The sequence below is a fragment of the Ambystoma mexicanum genome, chromosome 5q (genome assembly GCF_040938575.1).
Source record: "Ambystoma mexicanum isolate Mex_15411 chromosome 5q, UKY_AmexF1_1, whole genome shotgun sequence".
NCBI lineage: Eukaryota > Metazoa > Chordata > Amphibia > Caudata > Ambystomatidae > Ambystoma > Ambystoma mexicanum.
This window is the reverse complement of record NC_090933.1, coordinates 183,315,927-183,342,470: the sequence shown is the minus strand read 5'-3', so window position 1 is coordinate 183,342,470 and position 26,544 is coordinate 183,315,927. Positions and strand designations below refer to the sequence as shown.

At 45.8% G+C, this 26,544-nt stretch overlaps 1 protein-coding gene across 1 annotated transcript in view; it reads left to right on the top strand.

Annotated features, from left to right (window-relative positions):
• LOC138497322 (glyoxylate/hydroxypyruvate reductase B-like) overlaps positions 1-26,544 on the top strand; it is a 742,375-nt gene that overhangs the window by 21,582 nt on the left and 694,249 nt on the right. Inside the window, exon 2 of the mRNA XM_069620712.1 lies at positions 24,269-24,678. Coding sequence (XP_069476813.1) covers positions 24,303-24,678 — 376 coding nt within the window. The 5' untranslated portion in view covers positions 24,269-24,302. The remainder of the gene's footprint in view (positions 1-24,268; positions 24,679-26,544) is intronic.

Genomic DNA, 26,544 nt, shown 5'->3' with positions numbered 1-26,544 from the left:
TGTGAGTTCATGTGTGCACTGTTTCATATATATGTACACACAAACACACACACACACATAGACCTCTTAGTGAAGGCTACTCTAACCTTATCCTTGTGCCCAAAACCAAAAAGGCTCGTGCAGGAGGATCCAGCTTCCCCACGATTGCTGCCACACAATGGAATGCCCTCCCACGTAACCTAAAAATGATTCAATCCCATACAGCCTTCCGTAAAGCACTCAAAACACAACTATTCATCTAACCAATCAGCTGTTTCTCCTGTTGATACATAAATTGTATTAGTAATGTCAATTTTGTAATGAGTAATGTATGAAGACTGTAACTGTAACCAAGAGACCTTGCGGTCACATGTAACCTGGCCTATTGAAACTGCTTGTAAAATTCTTGTAACAAGCGCCATAATGCCTCTGGGCTGTAGGTGCGCTATACAAATGAAAATAAATAAAATAAATAAATAGTTTTGAGTAGTTATAGGAACCACCTTTCAAGTGATTTTATTTAAATTAAACAAAATTGCGATTCCTGATACAGCCTGTTACTTGTCCCAGAATTATGGGGTGGAAGTGTATATTGGGGTGTGTTAAATTATCTATACCCACTTAGTGAGGAATGATTATAATACATAAAATATATTTGACACACATCTCTGATAAAAGGGCCGTATGCTTGAATCACGAAGTATTTTTCACAATACTTACCCTAACATTACATTACATTGAAGCATATAAACTGAGTTAGACCGCCTCAAGACTTGAAGGCAAGGATAAAACGGCTACGGCCTCAGACACTCTATTAACGTCCTAAAGATACACATGTTTAGTTCCATATGCACAGACATGCTAAAATAATTTTACATATATAGGCTGGCTCACTGTCAAACTACAGAATTAATCGTAAAGAATGAAGACAAACTGAGAATGGTAAATAAAGAAGACTTTAAGGAGTGTTCATTATGTCGAATCCAGGGAATTCGTCCCCTCTCGCCAAGGGTAAGCTACCCCCTTTAGGTCTAGGGTGTTGTCATGACCCGCAGGGACGCTCTACACACACCACTAGGCTGTAACAGTGGCAAGCATAGGAACACGGCCAAAGAATGGACAACCGTGCTTGCTTGCTGGTGCAGGCACCTTATGGCAATGTCAGCATATCCGGAAATCAGCCCCTACCAAGATGGCTGCCAGGTTTCGACTCAACCTGTAACTCAATATGGCCCCCAGACAACCCCATTGCTTCAGTAGGTCCACTGGTCTAGCCTCACAGGGTGCAGCCCGGTCCTATAAAACCACGCCCTGGGCCACACCCTGTGCTTAACGTTTCTTCTGCTGGCCTCTGCAGCAGTGTAGCGTTTACTGCACCTCCTGCGTTCCTTGCGGAATACTCACCAGACAACTCTCCCCGCTCGCTGAAATACTTACTGGACTACAGCTTCCTGCCACGCTCCTGTCTTCATGACATCAGGTTCATTTCTGCAAGAAAGGAAGCCGAGTAAGGAGAATGCTCTCTTCCTACACTTCCATCACTCTGAGCCCTGTGTAACCTGGCTTACCTGACATTGTTGTTCACCAGTTCCTCCAGTGCAGTTGCTCCGTTCCTCTGGGGCTTTTCGCCCGTCTCTCCCATCAGCCTCCAACAGCCAGAGCACGGCACCTGCAAGAAAGATAAAAGGACAAGAGAACATTATTTGCGCTACCTCGCACTGTGCAGCGCAACCATAAGAGCATATTTTGCGGTGCCTCGCACCACGCAGCGCAGCCATAAGGACAAAGGTCACGCAACAGACTGTATTGCAAGGAGCACCACGTGCATTGCAGCTGGACTGGACGACACCCAGCCAGTGACGGAACTGGACCTGGTGACTTCCTTGCACACGTGGGTGCACAACCACAATAAAGAGGTGAGCCAGTCTCCTCACCAGTCAGCAGACCCAGGGTACAAAGGAACAGAGGAGGAGAGGTTGGAGGAGCTAGTAATCTTCCCCATTGTCTTGCCCATAGGTGCTCACCACGGTTAAACCTCGGCCTATCCAGTCATCGCTGGGGACTCATCCATCCATCAATGGGGAACACCTTTCCAACCACTGCCTACTGCACCATACGCAGGGTTATTCTTGCCACATTGTGTTAGTGTGGGGAAGGAGTGGTTTGGACCATGCCCCTGACACCAGAAGGCCAGGCGCTCCTGCAGGGTATCAGGTAAGCGTTACAGGAGGTAGGTTGGCCCACAAAGCTCAACACACCCCTAGAGGACAAGGCAAGTGGGATTTTACAGGGGATGATGCCCCCCTTCAGGACAGGAGATCCCTAGAAAGGGATATATATTATCCTCCCTATGTTTAAGACCCCAGTTTCTTTGTTGCCTACGTGGGAAGTAACCTATATGATGATTGGAAACAACCTGTAAGGATGCCTGCCGTGGTTTTTCACCCTCTGGTTGCACACAGCTCACTGGGAAAGAGAGTAGAGGGGGAAGGGCCACCCCCGGCCAAAGGGAAGATAACGGGCTAATCCCTGGTGGAGCAGGAAAAGAGAGACTGCCACAGAGCTGGAGGAGGAGAACCTCCTACTGGGAGGCATGGCAGAGGAGGCAGAGCCAAGCCTGTGGAACGTCACCAGCCTGGCCAGAGCAGAAGCCAGGAGCGCCTGGTACAAAAGAAGCATCAAATTGTCATACCTGTCTGCCACCCTGCATGCAGAGGGGCTTGTATAAGGGATATGCAGGAGGACTGTGAAAGCCCGGCAAGCTTTGCCCCGAAGTGGGCTGCAAAGCGGAAGATGGAGAAGCACGGCAGAGTGGGCCGACCTCCCAGACTCTCCTGAGGAGCACCCACAATGTGATTAAAGGTACGCGGCTGCTGGAGAGAGGCGGGAGAGGGGAGGCAAGGTCCAATATGACCCCAAGGCAGGGTGAGAGAAGAGAGAGCCCAAGACTGGGTAAGCGAAGCAAGACAACAAGGCGGGGAGAAGGAAGCATGACCACTCGGCAGGGTGGTAGAACGGAGGCCCCAAGACTGGATGAACAAGATAAGGCCCCAAGGCGGGGTAAGAGAAGTGAAACTCCATGGCATGTTAAGGGAGACAAGACCCCAAGGCAGGGTGAAAGAAACCAGACCCCAAGGCAGGGTGAGAGACTTATGTGGACTGGATGGAACTGTGCCAAAGAGACACTTACTGTACCGTTTTAGACTGTGCACCAGGGGCAGAAGCCCTCTTAAGAAAGACTCATAAGGGTGGGGATCCACCATTAACTAGACAGAGACATGGTCCTAATTGTACTTTTTGTTTTATGGTTTTCCTTTATAGTGGTAGCGTCAAACTACTCAGATGGTAGGGACAGACTACTTAGACTAGCAAAAGATTTCCGGACGGAGGACAATTCTTGATTTTGTAAAGACATCCTGACATGCACCTTTTTTTAAATATTTCCTTTGTAGAGTAGGGCAAATCAGCTGGGACACCTAGCCCTGCCCTGCCCTGGGACAACAAATGCATTGATGTGGCAAAACATTATTCTAGAACTGGTTCTGGGCAGGTTTAATAAGCAGGTAGGATGTTTGCAAAAGAATAGCATAGTGTGACGAATCAGAGGTGATCATCCCTAAGACCATGGCCTGGAACCCTTCTCATAAGGCCAGGGAAAGGCAGACCTTGGGGGTGGTGTTCTGCGGGAGTATCAGATGGTAGTGGTCTTGGGTCAGGAGAATTGGGAGAACCCTCTAAACAACTTCTCTACCGACCCTATGGTCTTAATGGCCTATTGAAAAGTCCAAATATGTGATATAAATAAGAATAAGAACGTTAGGGACTACAAGTGCCATAATGCCATAGGTACAGGGACGAGGAAGAGGGGCTCAGAGGCACAGAACTGCAGTATGCTGTCTAGTGTCCCTGACAACCTACACCTGAGCTGGAATTTTTAGTATTAAAATCCCGCTCAGTTGCAGTTGAGTAGGAGTAGCAGTAGTAGTAGTAGAAGACGTTATCAGCGGCCGTGTTTGCAGCAGGGGCAGAGAGCCGAAGACTGCTGTGTCTGTAACTGTTGATGGTGCTGAGAGAGTCGTAAGAAGGAGAAGCCTGAATTGCAGAGGTCGACAGTGGGAATCGCTGCTGTTGCAGGTCGGCCTGTGGGAAAGAAGTGCTCTGTGTGCATTGTGCCTGTCTCCGGTGGCTGGTGAGCACCGGGGAGTAAGACGAGCAACATGTACTCCTTTTCAGGAAGGTGCGAGTCACAGAACTGCAACCAGAGCTGTCAGATGCTCCGAATCTGATGAGCAGAGAAGAAGTGGCAGCGACAGCGGGATATGTGAACGCACAAGGAGAGACCGGTGAGTTGGCCTCTAACAGGTGACCCCGATCTTTTGAATACTGAACTAATGAAAGAAAGTGTTTTTTGCCGAAATCTCATTTGACGAGGAAACAAGAGAATAACATTAATAAATAACACTACCAAAGTAAAGTAAGACCAATATTTAAGAGAGGCTGTGACTTCACTTGTCCAAGGGAAAAGGGGACAGTATAGAACCCAGAGTGTAACCACCTTTGGCAAAGTAAATAGGGGGCAATATTTAAGCAATATGCCCCGAGCCGCGGGGGCATACTGCGATTAGTACCCCGTCCCGCAAGACCGGGGTACTAAAAGCATTTGATTCTGTCCCGAAACGCTGCAGCGTTTCAAAACAGAAAAAAGAAATGACAAAGAAAATGGCCGCCAGGGAAGGGAAAACAGAGTCAATTTTCTGTTTCCATGGTGGCCATCAGGAGCATACGCACTGGGAACATAAGTGTTCCCAGCGCGTTTGCTCCTGAAAAAGGACAGATAAGAAGGTAAGTGGGGTTGGTGGGGTTTGGAGGGTGGCGAGGGCGGGGGCTGGTAGGAGTGAAAAGAAAAAAAAAACATACCTGAATCCCTGGTGGGGGACGATGGCAGCTTCTCAGCCGTGTGGAGGCTGATAGCCCCGCTTCGAGCATCCTCATTGGCTGAGGGGCTGCCAAGCCCCCCGCAGGAAACAATGTTGTGGAATCCTGGCTGAGGGATTCCCGGCTGGCTAATGACCCGGCGAGAGCCAAACAGAATGTTTCTTACATTCTGGTTGACTCTCGCTGTGTACTAATAAACCAAAACCATAACCAGCGTTGCCAAAGTAAAGAGAAGGCAATATGTGAGCCAGATAAAAACCAGCATTGTCCAAGCCAAAGAAAAGCCATCGGAAGTAAATGGGAAAACAGCTTTCTTGCAGAGAGAAACTTGAATAAACAACATTATCAACAATTACCTGGTGTGATAGTGGAAAACCAAAGGTGGCAGGAAGGTGGCCCTCCTTGTGGAGAGTGTCAAGTGGGAGAGAAACACAACCTGCATTGCATGTTGCCAATCAATCAGTGGAACAAACAGCGTTGTATCCTTATGGAAGAAGTTGTGAATGTTATTGTTGTTGGAAGTCAAAGACTTTACTGATGTTTCAAGTAAACTACACCACAGAGTTCTAGTAGTAGTGTTAAAAGATTTATCCTAGCAGGCTAGTATACCACGAAAGGTATTGTTAGTGGTAGTTCTGGCAGCTTGTGACCCAGGAACAAGAGGTTGAAGTACTGCATTGTGGTGAAAGGCCACAAATATGTTTGAACTGTGGTAAAACCATCCTGATGAAAACATTGTTGTATACAAAGAAGAAGTGTGTAGTAGTTCTATTTCTCAAGAGAAGAAAAGCCATATTGAAATATTCAGTGGAAGAGTGAAGACAAGACTTTTGGTTTGCCAAATGAAAGCCTGTAGGAACTTTATGCTGAAAAGTGTTCATTAAGTCATTACGCTAAGTGAAACTCTCCAGGAGTGAAGGAACTTTGTGTTTGAAGCAAAACTTGGCTATTGGGAAGAGTCTTTTTGTGTTACCTTCGAAGTGAACTTTATCCATTGGGAATTTTATTTGGGAATTCTATGTTAATCCTGGGGAAGGGCAAGTGAATTCTAGCCTGGTTACAAGAGTATTTGGTTCTAATTATTGTTTTGTTGAAATTGAACAACCATATAAATACCTAAAACATTTTTGTGCATGTATAAGTGTAAGGAAAAGGTAGCGTTTTGTATTGTAGTCTTCCCCTTTAGTCTTAGTTCAAAAGCAGGGAAACCCATGTTAGGTTAGGGAAAGCGAGAGGTTTATCACACCCTTTTAAGTTAATAAAATGGCTTCTTGTGAAAAACCTTTATTAAGTTGTCCGCCTCGCATTTCTGATCCCTCACAATAGACTCCTTCAAGTAACTGAATACACGATAATGCTTACCAGCTTCAGAGCTATGGAGTTGTCTTACTATGTAACACCCTGGCGGACGTTATTTCTCTTTATTCACTAACCAGTGATGATATCCTAATGCAGCTTAATATCATGCCAGCTACAAACTATACAGATATAGCAACAAATGCTGAGAGACAGACGAAGCCTTGCACTGAACACCTACACGTTTTTGCTGTGTGCCCCAGAGTTTAACAGTTCTTGAACGAAATCTCAAAAAGAACGCAAATGGTGAAGCACTAGATGCTCAGTCTGGAATATAAAGCCATTGGGCCTTATTTGGAATGTTGCAGCGAGGTAACAATGGCGCCGGTAGCACTACCGGCGCTAGTGTTACCTCGCTGCAACATTCCAAGTATGCTCGCGGGTGCCGCTCTGGAACACCTGGTCAGACCAGGCATGCAGAGCGGCACCCGCGAGTATTACCGAATGGCAGCAACGCCGTTGTTGCCATCCTCCCCATTCCCATTGTGCCCCATGGGGGCTCAAATGGGAATGGGGACGTACCGGGCACGGGACTCGCGAAAGGGATTTACCGGGACCGCCAAGGTCGGAATGGCCCGGTAAGTCCCCTTTAGCGGGATCCGGGCTTGGGAGTAGCCATGCCCTTATTACGGGCATGGCTACCTCCAAACTCGTAATGAGGCCCATTTTCTTTAACAACATCTTGAAATTCTAGAACCTTTAGCAAATCGCAATCACACTGGATCACTCATGAATTCATTGTCTCACTTATGGTCTAATGGCAGCAAAAATCCTGATTCTACACAACTGTAAGAGCTGTTTCATCCTCAGAACTGAATGCTGGATCGATAAGAGGTCCAAACTGTCACAGATTAAAAAATAAACATTAGCATCTAAGAGCCTCAAGAGCTTCTAGGTACGATTAAATGAGCCATAATTAAACCAACATGATTTAAGTCACAATATGATCTAGAAGACTTTAGAAGCTCCTGTTATACACTGGGTTGATGGGCCTCCTAGAATGAATACATTATTTAGTAAATGGGTGTGTATCATCTGACCTCTCTATCCTCAAACTTCCAATGCCCTCATACACGCGGACACTGCTTAATAGGACTTTTCTCTATAGTCGGATTGTATAGGGGCACACCAGACTCCATGGCTATGTTTAGAAAACATTAGGGATATTGTAACTAGCGTATAGTGTGTAGAATTGTGGTGGAGCCGGGGAATTCTTTTTTGAAAATTTGGTTTTATTGGAGTCTTACAATTATGACATAATTCAAAAAATAATGCAAGCATTAATATATATCAAAGTGAGGTCACAACTCCCCCCCACCCCACCTCCCACACCCGCCCCCCCTATCCCATGCCATGGTATAATGGTCGATAACAACAACAGGGTCCAGCACATCATCTGAGGATGCAATGCGAGCATAGGGTTGCTTCCGTAAGAGAGACAGTGCTCAAAAAACAAGGTCCAACATATAAAAGTCATATTTCCTGTAACAATCGATCTCTTCCCACTCCAAAGGGGTTGCCCCAATAGTATTGTTCCCATCAAGAGAACCGTCTGAGATGGTTACTCATGCCTTAGGCTATTTTCCCGTATTTATCAAAAAATGGCAGCCATAGGGCCTCGATGTTAGATTTGGATTCATCGATCAGGTGGGTCAAATACTCCATATCGTAGATTTCCCGTGTTTTCGCTACCCACTCCCCCTCCCCAGGAGGTCGGGGTGATTTCCATTTTTGGGCCCAGCAGCATCTAGCCGCGACTAGCATGACCTGCAACATGTGGTCGTGTTTCACCTTGGGGCCCCCCTCAACCTCAATACCGAACAACACCAGCCAGGGGGACAGAGTTCTCACCATTCCGTCTACTCCTCTTATCGATGACCGGACCTCACTCCAGTAAGTTTGTGCCACCTGGCACTTCCACCACATATGGACATTTCCAGCAGTGGGGGTCGTAACCTTTTCTCATTCTGGCTATCCTCTGTGGGGGGTAGTGCGATCTGTGTATCAACTTCAGGGCCTGGTGGCGGTATTGGGGTGCAGTTGTGGAACGTTGTGCCTGCCTACAGATCTTGGTCCATCTTTTTTCCGTTATCGGGGTGCCTTCCCCCATAGTACTTGGGAAGATGGGGCGGTCCCGTGGGGTAGAGAACAGCAAAAAGCTATAAAGCCGCGATATCACCCCCTTGGTACCTTTGTGTGTTATGAGGAATTTCTCAAAATCGGTTAGGTCCCGCCTAAGTGTGTCTCCCCATCTGCTCTCGGTAAGGGCACCCTTGAGCTGTAGATATCGAAAGGGGGAGAGGTTAGGGAGGCCCAGGGTGTCCTTCAAGTCACCAAGAGAAATAAACACCCCATCCATCCAAAGCTGTCCGGCCCTACAAAGACCCACCTCGTACCATTGCTGGAAGGCTAGCGGTTCGTTGATCCCTTCCCAAAGTGGCGGAGCCCAGATGCAGCTCAAAGGTGAGGGCCACGTTGTGAGCCATCTTAGGTAACCCCCTTCCTTCCAAATGGACCACAGCACTCCCAACACTGGATGTTTCAAAACCCTTCTTGGAATGGATGTCTTGGGGACCCATAGCCACTTGTCCAATGTGACCGGCGAGAAGAGTGCGTTATCCAATGTTACCCATTGTTTCTTTGGGCCAGTCATCAAATGGTCAACAAGGATGCGCAATTGTGACGCCTTATAATAGGTGTTTAGATCAGGGAAATTAACTCCACCCTCATCTTTGGGTTTTATGAGAGTGTCGTAGACAATTCTATGGGATTTACCGGCCCATAGATAACGGAGAAGGGCCTGCTTGATCTCCAGGAGAAATGGGTTCTGTATCTGGGTTGGCAGCATTTGAAACAGATATAAGAATTTGGGGGAGGATAACCATTTTGATAGAGTTGAGGCGAGCCATCCATGAGAGGCTGGATTTTGACCAGCGTCCCAGGTCGTGTTTGATCGACCTCCATAAGGGCGGGTAGTTTACCTTAAAGAGATCCCCTAGGTCTGATGGAATTTGGATCCCCAGGTGAGAGAGTCCCTCTGTTTGTTTACAAAACGGAAGGTTATCGATGTATTATCTCTCGGTCTCGTTGAGCTGGCCTGCCGGGAAAGCCACTGATTTATCTCATTGACCTTGTAGCCTGCCAGGGAACCATATTGCTCTAGACTATTCAACACCTCTGGGACAGATTGGGATTGTTTAGAGAGGTACAGGAGGTCATCGTCGGCAAACAGGGTTATTTTGTAGTCAGTTCCCCCTATTGTAACACCCTGGATCTGATTGTTAGTCCTGATTGCTATAGCCCAAGGTTCCATCACCAGGGCGTATATGAGAGGAGACAATGGGCTTCCCTGTCTTGTGCCTCTCTCTAAAAGAAAGGACTCTGACTCTCTTCCATTGACCACCACTTTAGCGGAAGGGCGGGAGTAAAGGGCCGACATCCATCCCCGCCATCTGGGTCCCAACCCCAAGGACGACAGAACCCCCTCCATGAAGGCCCAGCTCACCCTGTCAAACGCCTTCTCCGCGTCTAGAGACAGGAGAAGGGCACCGTCAGATTTCACTCCATTTGAGCTCAGTATGTGCAGGGTTTTGCGCATGCTGTATGCTCCTTGTCTATTTACTACAAAGCCTACCTGATCGGGATGGATCAGCCGGGGGAGACACCTTTCTAGATGTCGCCAGGATCCTGGTGAAGATCTTGGGGTCTGTGTTCCGGAGCGAGATGGGCCTATATGAGCCACACTCCGCTGGGTCTCTGCCCGGTTTAGGGATAACTGTGATTATGGCCTGCAGGAATGTCAGTGGAATGGTTTCTAAGGTTTTGATTTGGTTAAATAATTTGGTCAGTGGTTGGGTTAGTTCGGACTGGAATTGTTTATAGAAATCCGCTGTGTACCCATCTTCCCCCGGGGTCTTGCCTATTTTAAGCTTTTTAATGGCCTCTTCCACCTCCTCCTCCGTTATCTCCTTGTCCAGTGTCTCTCTCTCTAGGTCTGTGAGCTTGGGTAGGGGGTAGTCTTCAAGATATTTTCGAATTTCATCCAGTGATTCACCCTCTTGTTTAGTGTAGAGGGCCCTATAGAAGGCCGCAAATGATTCTGCTATGTGTTCAGTTTTTATCTGGGTGTTACCTGCCCCGTCCTTTACCTTTCCTATGTGTCTGTCCACCCTGTTTCCCCTCAGCCTATGTGCCAGAAGAGTTCCAACCCTGTCGTCCTCTCATAGTATCTCTGCTTCGTGTATCTCATTTTTTTAACTACCTCTCCAATCAGGATATCAGGATTGTATGCAGAGCTTGTCTCTTCTCTCTCATTTCACTCAGGAGGTTTTCGCGGCCTATGTTTCCCTTGGTGAGCTGTGCCCTCATGGCCCGCAGGTCTTCCCGGAGTCTGGATTCTATCAGGGCCCTCTCTCGCTTCTTGCTCGAACCCTCTGCGATAAGGAGACCCCTGAAGGTGGCCTTCGTTGCATCCCAGACCTAAACCATTGGGACTTCCCCCGTGTCGTTCGATAAGAAGAAGGCTTTTATTTCGTTCCTAAGGAATTCCCTAAACACCTGGTCCCTCGTCAGGGTATCGTTACAGCGCCACCTACGTGATTTCACGATGGCTTGCAACCACCATACCATAACGAGGAGCTCATGATCTGACCAGGTCACAGATTCAACCGTAGGGTTTCCAACCTCTCCCCCTCCCTCCTCCGAAACCAGCAGCAAGTCAATTCTAGTATATGTTTGGTGGGAAGGGGAGAAGAACTTGTAACCCCCAGGGGTTTGCCAGCATTTGCACCATACATCAACCCAGTAGTACTCCTGTATGAGGTCCCTCAAGGTGAGATTATCTTTTGTGGGGGCTTTTGGTCTCGTCCCTTTGGCCGACCACCAGTCAAGAAGTCAAGATGGAGGTCTGTAATGAGATTGAAGTCTCCGCCCAGGATTGTAGCTCCCTTGGCCCACCCGTCCATGACCCCAAGAACCCTGCGGATAAAATTGACTTGGCCGGCGTTGGGCGCATATATTGTGGCTAGTGTGACTCGTGCGCCCTGGGCTAACCCCTTGATCACAAGAAATCTGCCTCCAAAGCCCCTTTTCGTCTCTACATCGGTGAGATGCAGTGATTTAACCAAGAGGATACCCACTCCCTCCTTCTTAGAGGATTTGTGCGAGGCCCAGAAGTTTCTGCCTATCTCCTTTCCTTTGATCGTTGACTCGGCCCCCCTTCTATAGTGGGTTTCTTGTAGGAAGAGGGCCAGTAATTTCTGTTTACGGAATAGGTTACTTGTGAGAGACCGCTTGTTTTGCGAGTTGAGACCCTTAACGTTGAGCGTACCGATCCGACCTTCAACCATGGTCGTCGCTATCCTTGCCCTGTGAAGCCTCAGTGAGTGCCCCCGTTCCGTTATCATCTGTTGACTTGAGCCCCAGAACCATGGCATGGCGTTCCCTATTTCTTTACCCTCCTCCCTCCCCGGTTCCCCATTTCCCTTACCCATTTTGGTAGGCGTCCGTCTCCATTGCCCGACATACATCAGGTTTAGTCAACGAACCACCAAGGCCGCTGCCCGGGCCCCGACAGATAAATAGTGTGGAGCGTACCCTCCAAGTTATACCTATAGGAACATTTTACAGGTTTAGTCGGAGTCCAATCCCTCAACAAGACCTCCCCCACCCCAGTTCTCTCTACTCCCGCTGCGTGTCTCATAGGGGCTGGGTCCAACCTTGAACTAGCTTCCATTGTGAGTTGGGGGGGACTTCGAAGGTCTCGGGGGGATGCACCTGGCCACCCTCCGACAACCGAGAACAACACCACTCCGTTTTTCAGACAGGTGGGACCCGAAACCTTCAACCCTCAATTTCGGCATAAGCCTCGCCAACCGTGGCAACATCAAAATACAACATAAATCGCCGCCAAACAGGAAGGGGCCCATGAGGACCCTGCAGTCCAATGCAATACAACACAACATCACATTTCTTAACTTTCTCCCCTTCCCTCTCAATCACTCGGATCCATCGCGCGTGCCTTGGCATCAGCAAAAGTGGAACAAATGTTTCTCCTCAATTCGCCGGCGGCCGCGGGGGGCGAGTGAGCGAGTGAACCACAACAGATCGGCACTGTGTTCCTTTTCTTTTCTCCTCTGTCCCATAATCATGTGGGTCCTCCATGTCCCTCCGAGGGGTGCCTGGTTTTTCTGAATTTCCTGGTGCCCTTCACTTTGTGTTTCCCCTGGCTGAGGTCAGGGCCCGTGGGGCCCGGGTCGGGCCTCTGTCGGGTCCGCCGTTCTCCCCCGAGGGCCCCAGGGGGACCCCGATCAGTTCGTCGATGCCTCTTTGGATGTCTTCTTCTGTAACGAGCTGAAAGTTTTCCCCTGGCCACTCGAAGGATAGGTAGAATGGGTGTCACCAGCGGAATCGGACCCCCTTCTCCTGGAGCCACCTAGTGATCGCACCGCATTTTTTCCTCATTTGTAGCGTGAGGGCGGATAGGTCCTGGTAGATTGCCACCCTGGAATTGTCGAATTGTATCTCTCTTAGGGTTCTAGCTCTTTCCAGTATTTTCGCTTTGTCTCTGTAATAGTGGAACTTTGCAAGCACGGAGCGTGGGCCCCTACCGCCTCCGCCAGCTCGATGAACCCTATCAATCAGGATGGTTTCTCCGGAGTCAGTTCCCAAGACATAATCCTAATGATCTCCTGCACTTTGCCCTCCAGGCCGGTCTGGGTCTCCCCCTCCACCTCCGTCAGGCCGAAGAATCGCAGGTCACATCTCCGTTCACGATTTTCCATGTCGTCTACTTTGAAGCAGAGCTCACCCTCGCGCCGCTGCATCTCTTTAAACCTTGCCTCCATCTGAGCCTCCAGGAAGACGGTGGATGCCTGGTTATTCTCTACCCCCTCCATTCTGTCCTCCAACGTGGAGACCTTGGCGGTCAGGTCGGCCAGCTTGGCTCCCATGTCCATTCTCATCCCCCTGATTTCGTCTAAGATTGTCTGGATATTGTTCTGCATGGTGTTCATGTCGGGGGTTGGCGTAGGTGGGGGGTGGGTCTCCATCTCTTGTTTCGGGGAGTGAATTGGTATCTTGCCAGGGTTTCTTTCCAACTCATGGGGTGTCTCCTCCTCTAGATCTTCGTGGTTCCTCGAGGTCTCCCCCTGGGGCTCGGGGAGACGGTCCCCCAGTTCCGTGTCAACCCCGATGAGGTGTGGTGGTTAGGACGGGCGGGTCGTGCCCCAACCCCCCCCCCGACAGCCACTACTCACGGTTGCTCTGACGTGGGGCCGGTGGATGCGTTCAAAGGTCGCAGAGGAGCCCAGGCGCGCTCCTGCGTCGGCCCGGGCCTGTTAGGTGTAGGCCTCTAAGGGTTGTGTCGCAGCAGCAGCTGGGGGGAGTCCTTGTGGTAGTTGTTGCGAAGATGTTCCCCAATGCCTGGGGGGCGAGGGGAGGAAGGGGCCCGGGCGCGCTCCTGCGACGGCCCGGGTCCAGATACACCGATGTGTGTGCGGCAGGCCGGGGTCTGCCGTGGGGGCCCGGGGCGTACTGACGTCCAAAACCACCACTGCGGGAGCCGAAGGTGGGCTCGTCTGGGGAGAACCCCCAGAGCCGACAGCCCCGGTTTCCAAGGGGCTCCCATGGGCTTTCAGTGATGCCGGCAGAGGCCCAGGGTGTCGATTCCTCAGATTGATCCCGGCGCGGCGCTCATCCGCGGAGAGGAGGGGCCCGGCCACGGAGCTTCACTTCGTGCGCGGCACGGGCCTGGAGGGGGAAGGAGGAGCGCGGAAGCTCCAAATCAAATATCTCGGGGACCCGGGCTCCCCCAAGGCTCGGGAAGGTATCTCCGGAGTCCCTAGGAGTTCCCCCACCTGGATTCAGCCTTTGTAGGAGGATAACGTTCCTTTTATCGCAGTTTACTCCACAAATCTCTCGGGGCTTCAGGGGAGCCGAAAGATCAGGCAGCCATCACGCCTGCGCCCCCTGGTGGCCTCCGGAGCCGGAGAATTTGAGAATGTTTTGATTAATTGTTTTACATGCTACTTCTCGCAGCCTTAGCTAAAATTACTAGTGTTGCTGACTGTAGTACTAGTAGTGTTGTAGGAGAACATTGGAGTAATGTTACGTTATTCACGCTTGAAAAATATTAACAGAGAATGTTAAAAAAAGTAAGTCACTGCAGCCACTTGGACTTACAGAAGTGTCCCATTGCCATTCCACCCACCAAGGGGTTCCTGGGTGGAGACACCTAAGTTGAACGAGTTATTAATTTAAACTGTTAAGCCCTGCTAAAAAGGTTGACTGTGCACTGGACATAATCCAGTGGGAACCAAGACTCATTCCAAGCACTAGCAAACCCATTCCTTCCTGGCAAATACATAGCATTTGTAAGTCCCTTGGGGCTCAGGAATACTGCATGCCCTCTGCAGCATTTCCTAGAAGGCCCTTGATGAACCAGGAACCTCTGAAATCCTCCACTAGTCTGCAGAACTAGATGTTGCAGCCAACAAGAAAGAGCTAATTGGAATAGCCCAGTGTGTTCAGCAGCATGAGCAAAATAAATTTCATTAGCCTTGGAAGATCCGTTAGCAGGGGTAACAATGGTGGAAACCGACACTGCGAGCTATAGAGAATCAGGTCACACTAGCACTTCCTGGTCCATATGCAGGATCGTTGACAATGATGGTAATACATCGAGGGCCTCTCTGACCAGTCCTGCATAATTGTGTCCACAGCATAAGCTTCCTGCTCCATTCTGCACCTGGCCATCTGTAAAAGCATGGAAGCTGAGCAATAAGATGGGACATGAAGTCCAAAAAGACGAAAAATGTCCTAATTGATCAAATAGCCCACGCCAGCCACGCACTTCTCTTAAATGGTGCAAGTGGTTCACTTTGTTGCTTAAGCCTGGGATGCATTCGACCACCAAATTAACACAGTGGTCTATGCAACAGTTCCATACCCTCTTGGCCGTTTTACAGAAGTAGACGAGAATGAGTCCTGCAGATTTGGTTGACATAGCAGCGGCAGAGGAATAGTCCATATTCAGGAGGATTGCACAGCCCACCTCGTCCTTGGTGAGGGGCTTCATGGACATTCATGAGCTTCAAATGATTGATTTGGAGTCTGTTTTCCTCTGTGGATCACTTATCTGTGGAGAGGTCCCAGTGATTGAACCCCAGCTGCTTCTGCTCCCACCTAACTGCAAGCAGAAGTATGGTCTCGGGCTAATGAGAGTCCCTCAATTCCAAGCAACAAGGTCCTTTAGCCACCAATGCAGATCCTCCGTTGCCGTGAGAGAGAGGTGGATACCTTCCGAATAGGGCCAACACAACCTGAGGTGGCCTGCTTTTGGCTGCAGCAGGAACTGGTGCAGGGGGACCATAATTATGGCATGTGCAGATGAGGTAAGTATGCCAGTGAGAATGGCCAAGGTCCACAGTAGGAACCTCTCATAGGACAAGGTGATGAACATCCTGCTTTATCAAGGTGTTTTTGTCTGTTTGCAGATGCAGAGTACGATCCTGGTGTTCACTAATACACCCTGAAAGGCAATGACCCGGTCGACGTCAGACGTTTCCTGGTTGACACAATAACCCAGGTGGTAAGGGGCCCTTCAAGTGAACAATTATCACAAGCATTGAGCAGTTTTGACATTAATAGCACGCCATCACCAACACCAAATTCACCCTTTTCTGTCTTATAAAACTGGCCATTGGCCTGAGTTGCTTGGTAAAGAACAGGGCGCAGAGAACAGTGCACATTAAAGACTGGTTAACAGCAACTACATGTTACCCCAAATAAAGCACAGAAAACATTGGCGGTATGGAAGAACACGTTTTGAAGACAATTGCCAGATTGGGATGGAACATAGATGTGATTGTGCTTTAAGTGCAAATGAGCGATCCAATCTTCGGGGACAATCATGCAATTCAGGGGACAAATGCCCTTCATTTATAAGTGGCAGATCACCAGCCAAATGGTCTTTCCCTTGAGGTTCATGACTTTCATGTAAGGTGGTGGGTAAGACAGTATCCTTGTACATCTCCCATTGGATCAGCACCTGGTAAAAAGAAATGGGGTCTGGCGGCTCAAGGTTGCATCAGAGCTGCTTAGACGTCTGTGTGTAACCAAGTAACAGTCTCTAAATCCTAAACGAAAATGCAATCCAACCTTTTGGTAGAAGGTAGCTGGCAAGGGATGCAGAGCATGTTTCACCATCTTGGACCACTGAATTCCTCTATACCAGTACTGAGGCCTGTAGTCAGCCTAAACCCAGTTCTCGCTGGGTTTAGGGTAGTGTGGGTTCATTGCAATGTGTTTGAGACCTTTCTAGAATACATGGGTGTACTTGGAGAGATGGTCTGACATTGGGTGGCCACCCTCCCTGTTTAAATGGTTCTTAGTTTGTGATTGGGTGCGATGTTCACTCACTGCTTCCTGAGGGCGATAAAAGCAGACTACCTTACTTTGTCTACGGCTTTATCTCTCTGCCTCTATTGAAGGAAGGCCTTATTCTTGAGGAAGGACAGAAGCCCTGCACTAGCATCTTTTGATGCTCCAAAGTATCTGATGGCAATTCTCTGCCTCTCCAGAACCACAAGAATGAACCCACTGTGGCTCTGCCTTCCCCATATCCAGTGGAAACCGCTGGATCACAGCTTTCCTTCACTGTCAATATTGTATAGACTATCCATCCAGAACTGACCAGGCACTTTTCGTCGCAGCTCATTAGGGGAGCCCCCCTGGTTCCATCATCCCTGTCTGGGATGCTCCAGGGGTATATGCTGCCTTCAGTCCTGCAACCACACCACCAACATCAACCCTGATACTTCTTCCAAGGCAGCCTCCTTTTCAGTGCAACTTTGCAAGCTTTTTTAAAATATTATTTCTTTATTGTGAACTTCTCAAACCAACCCCATCCTCAGGAGCAAATCCTGTGCTGGAGGACAACATGGAAACATTGCCTCAATGGGTTTATAGTGATAATATCCAATAAATAATGTCGAACTACAAAAATGTAAAAAAAGAATTTTGAAAACAAAAATATCGAAAAAATATACAAATAACAGAAACAGTCAATTTTTTGAAAAATAAATGTCGAAAAAAAAAGTCGGCAAAAAATAGTAATGTACCAATGTAAAATGTCATCAATAGTACCATTTAATAGGGGGGGTTCCCCCCACAGCACTCCTAAACCGACATCCCGCAGCCACCCATCACCCAACCCCCCCGTGACCCCAGGCCACCCTCTCACCCCTCATACACAACACAAAAAGGTAGAAAGGGTTAAGCACATAGGTGACAACCACGAGTAAAGAACCTTGCCTAGGTACCAAGGAACGAATAACGGTTGTGGAAAACCGTCATTACCTGACAGAACCACACTTGAGATCGGACTGCAGGAACATGAATTGAGTTACTTCAGAATAAAACAGGTAATATTGGCATAACTAAAATGTAACTAAACATTAAGGTATCTTACCATAAAAAAATGGGTGACAGGAATGATACAACTGTTTATTTTCTGTGTTATTTTTAGAGTAAACAATGGAGAACAAGGTGGAGTATATCACCTCACAAAAAGGAGGAAAACAGAGGGTTTTAAATGGTTATATTTTCTATAAAGAAGCCGAGAAAAAGGAACACACTTATTGGAAGTGCGCAGAGTACGGAAAAACAAAATGCAGCGCAAGAGTAATTACTGAAGCTTCAAATGTAAAAACCAAAAATGAGCACAACCATCTACCAGATCAAACAAACATTTTCATTAAAAAAACAATTTACGAACTGAAACGAAAAGCAGTAGAAAGTCAAGGTGAAGCGAGTGGGTCAGTGATTTCAAGTGTTTGTGATAAGTTACCAATGCATATATCGGCACAATTACCAGGAGAAAAATTAATGCAACGTACGATAAACCGTACCAAATAACAAAAAGAGAATCTGCCACCGGCACCAATGGTGTATTCAGATATGACAATGCCAGAAGTGTTTAAAATGACCACAAAAGGAGAAAGTTTCCACCATGCCACAATGGAAATAAACAATGAAAAAATAATAATATTTTCGACTGCTGCCAACTATGTACATCTCAGTCTAAGTCAACATTGGCAAGGTGACGCCACATTTAAAGTGTGCCCACAACCGTTTCAACAGTTTTTCACAGTTCATGGAACAATTAATAACAAAATCATACCACTTGTATATGTTTTGATGCCGAGAAAAAATGAGGAAACCTATAAAATCGTGTTCAGTAAAATTAAAGAGACTGCACCTGATTCACATCCAAATACAATAATCATGGACTACTAAATTGCACAAATTAAGGCATTTTCAACAGTGTACAAAGAGACTAGGATACGGGTGTTTTTTTTTCATTTTACACAGAGCATATGGAGAAAATTACAAAAACTAGGATTAAGCACGAAATATACAGAGGACAGTTCTTACCAATACAACATAAAAAAACGTTTTGCTTTGGCTTTTGTAAAAGATGATCATGTTGTACATTTTTACCAACATTTGATTGAAAGTGAGTACTATAAGAATCATGAGGAGGAAAATTCAGACTTATTGGACTATATGGAGAACACTTGGATAGGACAATTGACACGTAGTGGAACAAGACGAAGGCCAAAATTCCCTGCAACGTTGTGGAATTGCTACAAGCAACGTTAGAAGGTAAACCACGTACCAACAATGCATTAGAAGGATGGCATAGCAGATTAAATAAAAATTTCAATATCAACAACCCAAATTTGTGGCATTTTTAAAAGAATTAAAGAATGAGGAACAACACCAAGAATTTTGCCTATCTCAAACAATTTCATTGGCAAACCAGGAACCAAAAAGAAAAAAATACAGAGATTACGAACAAAAACTAGAACAACTAATACAAGAATTTGACGTGCAGAATAAAGAAAACTTCCTCAATTCGATTGCAGTTAATTTAAAATGTTACAAAAACTTACGTTTCCAAAGCATCTACGCTCCAATGTGGCACATGAGAGAAGTATCCAAAAACGCCAACTGGAAACTCCATAAATCCAAAAGTGCAAGAAACAATCCATGGACAAATGCAAAAAAAAAAAAAACAAGGAAAAATCCAAACATGAAAATTGAACAGTAAAATCCAGCACGGAAGGAAAATTGCAACTCCAAAAAACCAGAAGAAAAAAAACCAGAATCCACGATGCACCGGAAATAAAACCATGAAAAACCATAAAATCCACGTAATCCAATGGAAAACAAATCGATAGGTCCAAAAAAATTCCAGGAAAAAAAAGTAAATCCCAAAAATCCATGAACGGAGCAACTGAGATGCGAACGCTAAAGAAACGGTTTGGAAATGAATGGCGCCTACGCATACGTACGCACACGTAACGTACGTACATAAACAAAAACAAATAAGACAAAAACAGCTATATGAACATTTGTTATGCAATAGCGCCATCTAATGGACAAAATATATATTACATGTTCTACTTGAAAATAGCATGCTATTTACTTAATGTTATATATTTAATATTACATTTAAAGTTAAATAAAAAAGTGCATTGAATGATATAATTATTAAAAGTGAATATACATTGTAAAGTTAACCATTTAAAAAAATAAATACACATATGATTACCTTATACATTGCATGCATTAATATTTTTAAAATAAATTAGTACATATACTTACCTTATACAATGCATTAATTTATATTTTCGAAAAAATATAGAAAAAAATTCGACATTTTGTATTTTCGACATCATTTTTTTCAACTAAATATTTTTGACATTTTGACTTTCGAAAATATTGCATTCGAAAAAATGACTGCACACCACCTCAATGACTACTGCAAACAGCAGATTCTCTGCACTTCAGATCTGGCTCGAACCTATGACCTGGGAATCACAAAATCGTCAGTAAATGCCCTTCCCAAAGGTATTTGGGTCCCTCCTGCACTGGCGCGGTCACTGGAACATAAGTTGGTCACCAAACAATGTGCCCAGTGATCGCCTCTGGAAACCACCAACTGCCTGCTGTGGAACTGCTTTTTCCTTTCCATGGTATTGGTCGCTTTACTCTCCGGCATTGCTAGTAATCTCCTTTTTATTTTTTCAGCCTTGGGCCCCTTTTCATCATCAAGGGTCTCTCTTCACCGGCACTTTAGAAACTGCTGCTTGGGACACTTGGTAACACTTTGCTCTGCAAAGACTGCCCCTACTTGAACAACTGGTCTTTCTCTTAACTTCTGATCTAGATAAGAAATGTGTTGCTTACAAGCTACTGCATTTTCTCTTCTAAGAAAGGGAATTAGTGAACTCTGAAAACTCTTATTGAAGCTATTTTACTTGTCACATCTTTTATTTTGCAAAATGTATTTAACAGCAAGTGTAGTGATTTTCTCTTTAAATTATGAAATATAAAGCTGTATTGAGTGGAGATTCTATCGTTGGATGTAAGTGAAATGTGTGTACCATACCTATTAACCACCCCACTCCACCTGGGACTTACTAACAGTACCTAAATGAAAATGATACGCCTAATGACCCTAGCAACAGGGCTGAAAGAAAATCTCCCTAACATAAGGTTTGCTAAAGACTCTTTGTATGTTTGCATGTGCCTGTGCAAGTGACATAAATGTGCTGACATACTTGCCCATATCCCCTAACAAAATTCTAGCCAAAAAGGAGATTATGAGCACCAGTGCCATCCTGCCTGATTGGCAGAGATGACTATGTAGGTCACGTGCATAGTGATGTTCCGGGCGAGCCCGAATATATTCTGACCCAGAAGGATTTTTTAATGAGTTTAGCTAATTTGAAATAGTAAACATCACGATCCAATTCATGAGTCTAATGCAAGACATTCAAATACAGTTATTGAGCATAGTGCAAAACAGGAAAACAATATACATCAACAGTACAGTGCAAACATAGACAAGTAAACGTGCAAACTGCAGAAATTAGTTTATACAAAATGCAGGGTGGCCTGTTTACATTTTCTAGGAACCAAATAACATTGATTCTGCTGGAGGAATCAGCGTGTTGAGCAGTATGAACAATCAACACTATATCAACACTATATGGAAATTTCGGCCACAGGGACCAGTTGAAATGTGCTGTGGATGGAACTGCCTTCATCAGGACGGCAAATGAGTGAATTTTCACTAGATGGGTATTCCTGTGCAGGTTGTGCAAAGAAGTTAATGCACGACAGACAATGATTCACTAGTGCTAATTTGTGGAGGTGGCGGTGGCTAAATGAATCCTGGTTTTCAAACAAAGTTGTTTAATAGGCCACTGTTGGAATGTATCTCCACCTGGGCATGGCATGACTCGATTGATACTCGTGGAGCCACACTTACCGGTGAGTGCGGCTAGACGCGTCAAAGAGAGCAGACAGTAGTAATGCTGGCCTTCGGAAATGGCTATGTAGGGCTCAAAGATAATCAGTGGCAGCATAGCCAATTGAAGAGTGGAGAAGCGATTAGAACATGAGCTTTACTAGGAAAATGGAAGTACTTTTTTAAAGATAATCAGTTGCAGCATAGCCAATTGAAGAGTGGAGAAGCGATTAGAACATGAGCTTTACTAGGAAAATGGAAGTACTTTTTTGTGGTTAATGAAAAAGATCTAATCATGTGAAAATGGAAAATTTAACCTACCTCAAAAACAAAAAGGCCTTTGGACAGCAACTACTAATTCCATCTGTGGGCTATAATAGTGCAGAAGGAGGAAACTGATACACAGGTGGCATAGTGATTGCTATAGACTGTTATTCAGTATTAAAATAAAAAGGAAACCTATCTTTCCCTACATATATAAAGGGTTTCTCTGTCACAACTAAAGTACTTATGGGTTTGTCAGAATGTCCTAGTAACACCGTCCTGTGTCAAAGCGTCCCTATCTCCGTCCCTTACACTTCTAAGTAAACTAAAGGTTGCACCAATGTTCTTGGTCCAGGAGAATTTCCCTGCCCTGCTTTACCAGGAGAATGATTTCCTTATCCTGGTCTCTTGACTTCCCAGTTTCACAAAATCAGGGGGAATGGCTCCCTTCCCCTTGCCTTGGTTACCAGAAGAATGTCTCCCTTCTCCTTGTGTCGTGGTTCACAGTTCACAATTATCAGGGGAATGACTCCCTTCCCCAGGCTTTCTCTTATTCTTTGTTGCACAGTTCACAACAGCAGGGGGGATGACTCCCTTCCCGTGGTGGTCTTTCTCTCACTTTGTTACACCATTCGCAACACAAGGGGGAATGCCTGCCTACCCACCACTGCTGCAAGGAAAATGGTTTCTATTTATCCTTTCTTTTAGGTGTGGGTCCCAGACTTCTGTCTCTCTATGGTTTGGTTCTGGCAGACTTGGTTCACTCTCCTGCCAGGTCCTGCCATGAAGAAGATGGCTTATATTACTCCTTGTTCATGGGTTTGGGTCGCAAACCCGCTCTGGTTGTTTCCAATAACTTTTCTATCGTTACTGGGTTCCGAGAGAGCTACCCTAACCTGTGCACTGCCCCTTCGTCTCCTCTGGCTCTTTTGTTTCTCCGATTACCTCTTCCGGGGCTTAAATACTTTGCTGGGACTTCCAGGGCTCAGGGTGCACCTCTGTGGCTCAGCTGGCTGGTCTCCACTGCAATCGTGGTGCTGGTGGGCATTCCTGGCTTTAGGATTTGGTTTGCCTTCTCGTGGAAAACTCATGGAGAACTCCTTTTGGCGTCTTCCCACTGTGCCCTGGTTCTCCTTGGCTACTGTTGCGCGCTTTCCTCTTTGGTGCTGGATACCGGCTGCTCTCCCCAGCAGGACAGGACACTTCCTTGCAGACTGCTTCTTTGCAGCATCTCGGTCCACATTCTCCTTAATTGCGGCTTCCCAATCCACGCTCTCCTTCTCTTAGTCCTTCTTCCCTTTTATTGTTAAAACAATTGGTTACTTGGTTACTTGGTTGCTCACTGTCCTGCGGAAGACTAGAACGTTCATCTTTTTTGCCACTGGGTGTTCTTAATTACTCCTTATCTCGACCTCATCTCAGTATTTATCAGACATGCCTCCCTAAGGTAGTCTCTGTTTTTCTTTGTTTCAGTAAAGTTCAACTCCATGGCCCTACACATAAACATGGGTTGGTTAGGGATGATGTTGGGGCGTACGGGGTATGAAGGTGTGTAGGATGTTGGGTGAGGGATGCCATACCACTTTCTCCCTAGATGGTTGTCCTTGTCCCTAGAGGGGGAGCCTCTACCCATGAGATCCTCTCACTGTGTACAACCCCCAGGGGGACTATCAGGTGAAGGCCTCACCTCCCTGGTCTCAAGGGAAGGGGCCCTCCATCCCCCGGGCAGAAGTGACAACATCTAAGGATTCGTCACAGGGCCCTTTGGACCACCTGACTGAATATCCAGCTCAGAGATTGTTGCCATTTTCTATTTCACAACAACAACAAAGAGAGGCAATTTTTTGAGGTACTTAACAAAAATGTAATTCACTGGAAATTGCAAATGACCATCTGTTCAACTTAAACAGTCATGCAACTAAAAAACATAAATGAATTGATTTAATACACAAATCTATTGTTTGTTTTGCAAATATTTTTCCAGTACAAACAGAGCACTTTCTCCAAAGAAGCAATTATTGCCACAATGGATTAACAACAAAATCAAATAGATTCTTATTTTTTTTTAAAACAGCATGTTTGTCTCAAAGCCAAATTTATTTACTAATAAACATTATTTGCTAATCTCAACCTACTGGAAAATATTCCCCAAACTCTGTTTGTGTCGAAATATGACACTATTAAACTTTCCAACATGATTCGCTGTTTAAAAAAAGAAAGAAATCATTTCTCCAACCCTACTTATCACATGATCATTTCTCAAACTCTTGCATCTTTGTATTCAATTGAGTGTCAGGGTCTTACATTTACTTAACTCTAATGCAAGTTTGCCAAGTACTTTTTTAAAGAAAATAAATGTAACGATACTTTGTTCGTCTTTGTTATTTAAACTGTACTGTGTTCTCTCATCAGGGGCTATTTTGTGTTTACTTTTCTTCACCAAGCAATGGAAGAACTTCCTTTTATGTTAGTTAAAGAAATTGGAGGACCAAGTGGCGTTGTAGCAGAGCATGAGGAATTTCTGAAGAAACACTTCCGTCTGATCACCCTGAAGGAGTTCATGGAAGATAAAACACATTTTTCTGAAAGGATAACTTGTATCTTTGGTTGGGGAGTAAAGCTGAAAATTGACCAAGAGCTCCTCCAAAGTCTTCCTAACTTGAAAGTCATAGGTGTGGCAGGAGCTGGAGTCGATCACCTGGACCTGAAAATGATCTCCACATTTGGTGTAAAAGTGACAAACACACCACAAGAAGTAACCAGTGCTACTGCTGACCTGGCGATGACTTTGCTGCTCGCATCAGCAAGAGATTTGCTGGCTGGTAATGCTCAATCACTTCTTTAGGTTTTACTGAATGCATTGAACCTGTCTTTTAACAGAACAAATGTTTTTGTGATATTTTTCGAATTCCATTCAAATTATCTTTTTCCATTGGAGCACCACACACAGCTTATCACGGGTGAAATCTGCCAAAACACCCACCAGCCATGCAGACTGTCAAGGAGAAGCAGGCAGTTTTGACTGCAAGCTAAATTAAATTGGCATATTGAGAATGACTTTGAGGACCAGACATTAAAAGACCAGTGCAGGGAAAGGGATCTGCAATATCGACAGTCATATGACCTTGCCAAAGTGCTATACATTTGAGAAATATTGCAGTCTATATGTCAGGCACGTACATAATAGAAAAGATAGTGGGAAGGGCAATGCTACTGTGACCAATCCCGGATTAGGGGTCAGTAGTTGAACTCTTTATTAAAATAAAAACAGGGAAGTGCTGATGTCCACACAGTCAAAATTAAAAGGCAGCAAACTCTGACCCCAATTTTACTTAGACTCTGAGCTAAGGTGCTTAGCAGATCATTTTATGTATGTTTTCTGTGGTGTTTGCTCCCAAATTAGACTTCTCCTACCCCTGCAGAAAAAGCACTGCATTGAGCACAGCTCACTGAAGTAAAAATGTTAAGACAGTGCTTCCACTCATTTACCATTCAGTCTGGACAGAACTGGTAAATAGATCATACATGTAATAGTACCAGATATTAGCACACGCTATACATGATGCAGACTCACAAAATTAGTTCAGTGCATGGCAGTGAAGTTTGTACATATGACTTTTTTATTGAGTGAATCAGCCTATATCTCACCACTATTTTGGCTTCAATAAATCTGCAATACTCCTCCTACATAGCGCTTCGAGATGCGGTTTATCATTTCACCAATAATTGGTTCCTTGGTATGCACCTTCATGAACTGGACTGGCCACAAGCATGTCTTACTCCACTGCTACTATCATTAGTTCCCAGACCAGTGCCTAGTCCCTCCCCCTTGTTGTTCCACACATACCTCTCCTCCTTACTCAACCAGACAAGTGGCTGGGCCACTGGCCCGGTCAATCTCCCACCTCTGCCAACTCTGACTGTTCTTTCCCTTCTACAGTTCCACTCTAAAGTAGGCTCATTTACTGCAAACATGCGTCTCTTTTCCCCCAATAAAACATTTGCCAACAGTTACAGTATGCGCTTATAGTATTTATTGAATGACACAAGCAGCATATAGGATGAGTAACTTAACATGATGATAGAAGCCTTTCAGAGGCACAAGCAGCCCATTCACATATTGTTTGCTGCCCACTCTGCGCCACAACCATGCAGAGCACCTTCTTAATATAGTTTGTCTTTGCACAATTGACTGCAGTCAAGACCCATCACCAAAACATTGAAATGCCTTCCAATCACTCTGCCTTGTTTGTGAGCTTCTACACATACTTGAGGTAGCCCTTATGTTGTCAGTACATGGCAACCCTCCTGATTTAGGTGGGTGATTTTCCTATAAAACATGTCTCTTTTTTTATGTTCTCCCTCCTAAAATAATTCTAACTCCAATGCAATCCAATGGGACAATGCAGTTCTCCCGATTTCTGTGATATCATCTCACTCCCTGGTGCTCCAAAATGTTGGCAAGTATGAGTTGTGCCAAAATCAACTCGGTAGGATTTAGGTTCGGAGATTCTGGGAGAGACCCAATTGAGAGTGTTTCACCATAAAGGCTGCTGCACGGTTTTGATTTGAGTCCTTATTCTGTACAGTACATCATTTAGGTTACCTCTGTTTAATGCTGCCTCCCATATTGCATCGGTATCCCCTTAATTATGATATATATAAAGAAGGCTGTGTCCATTATGCCC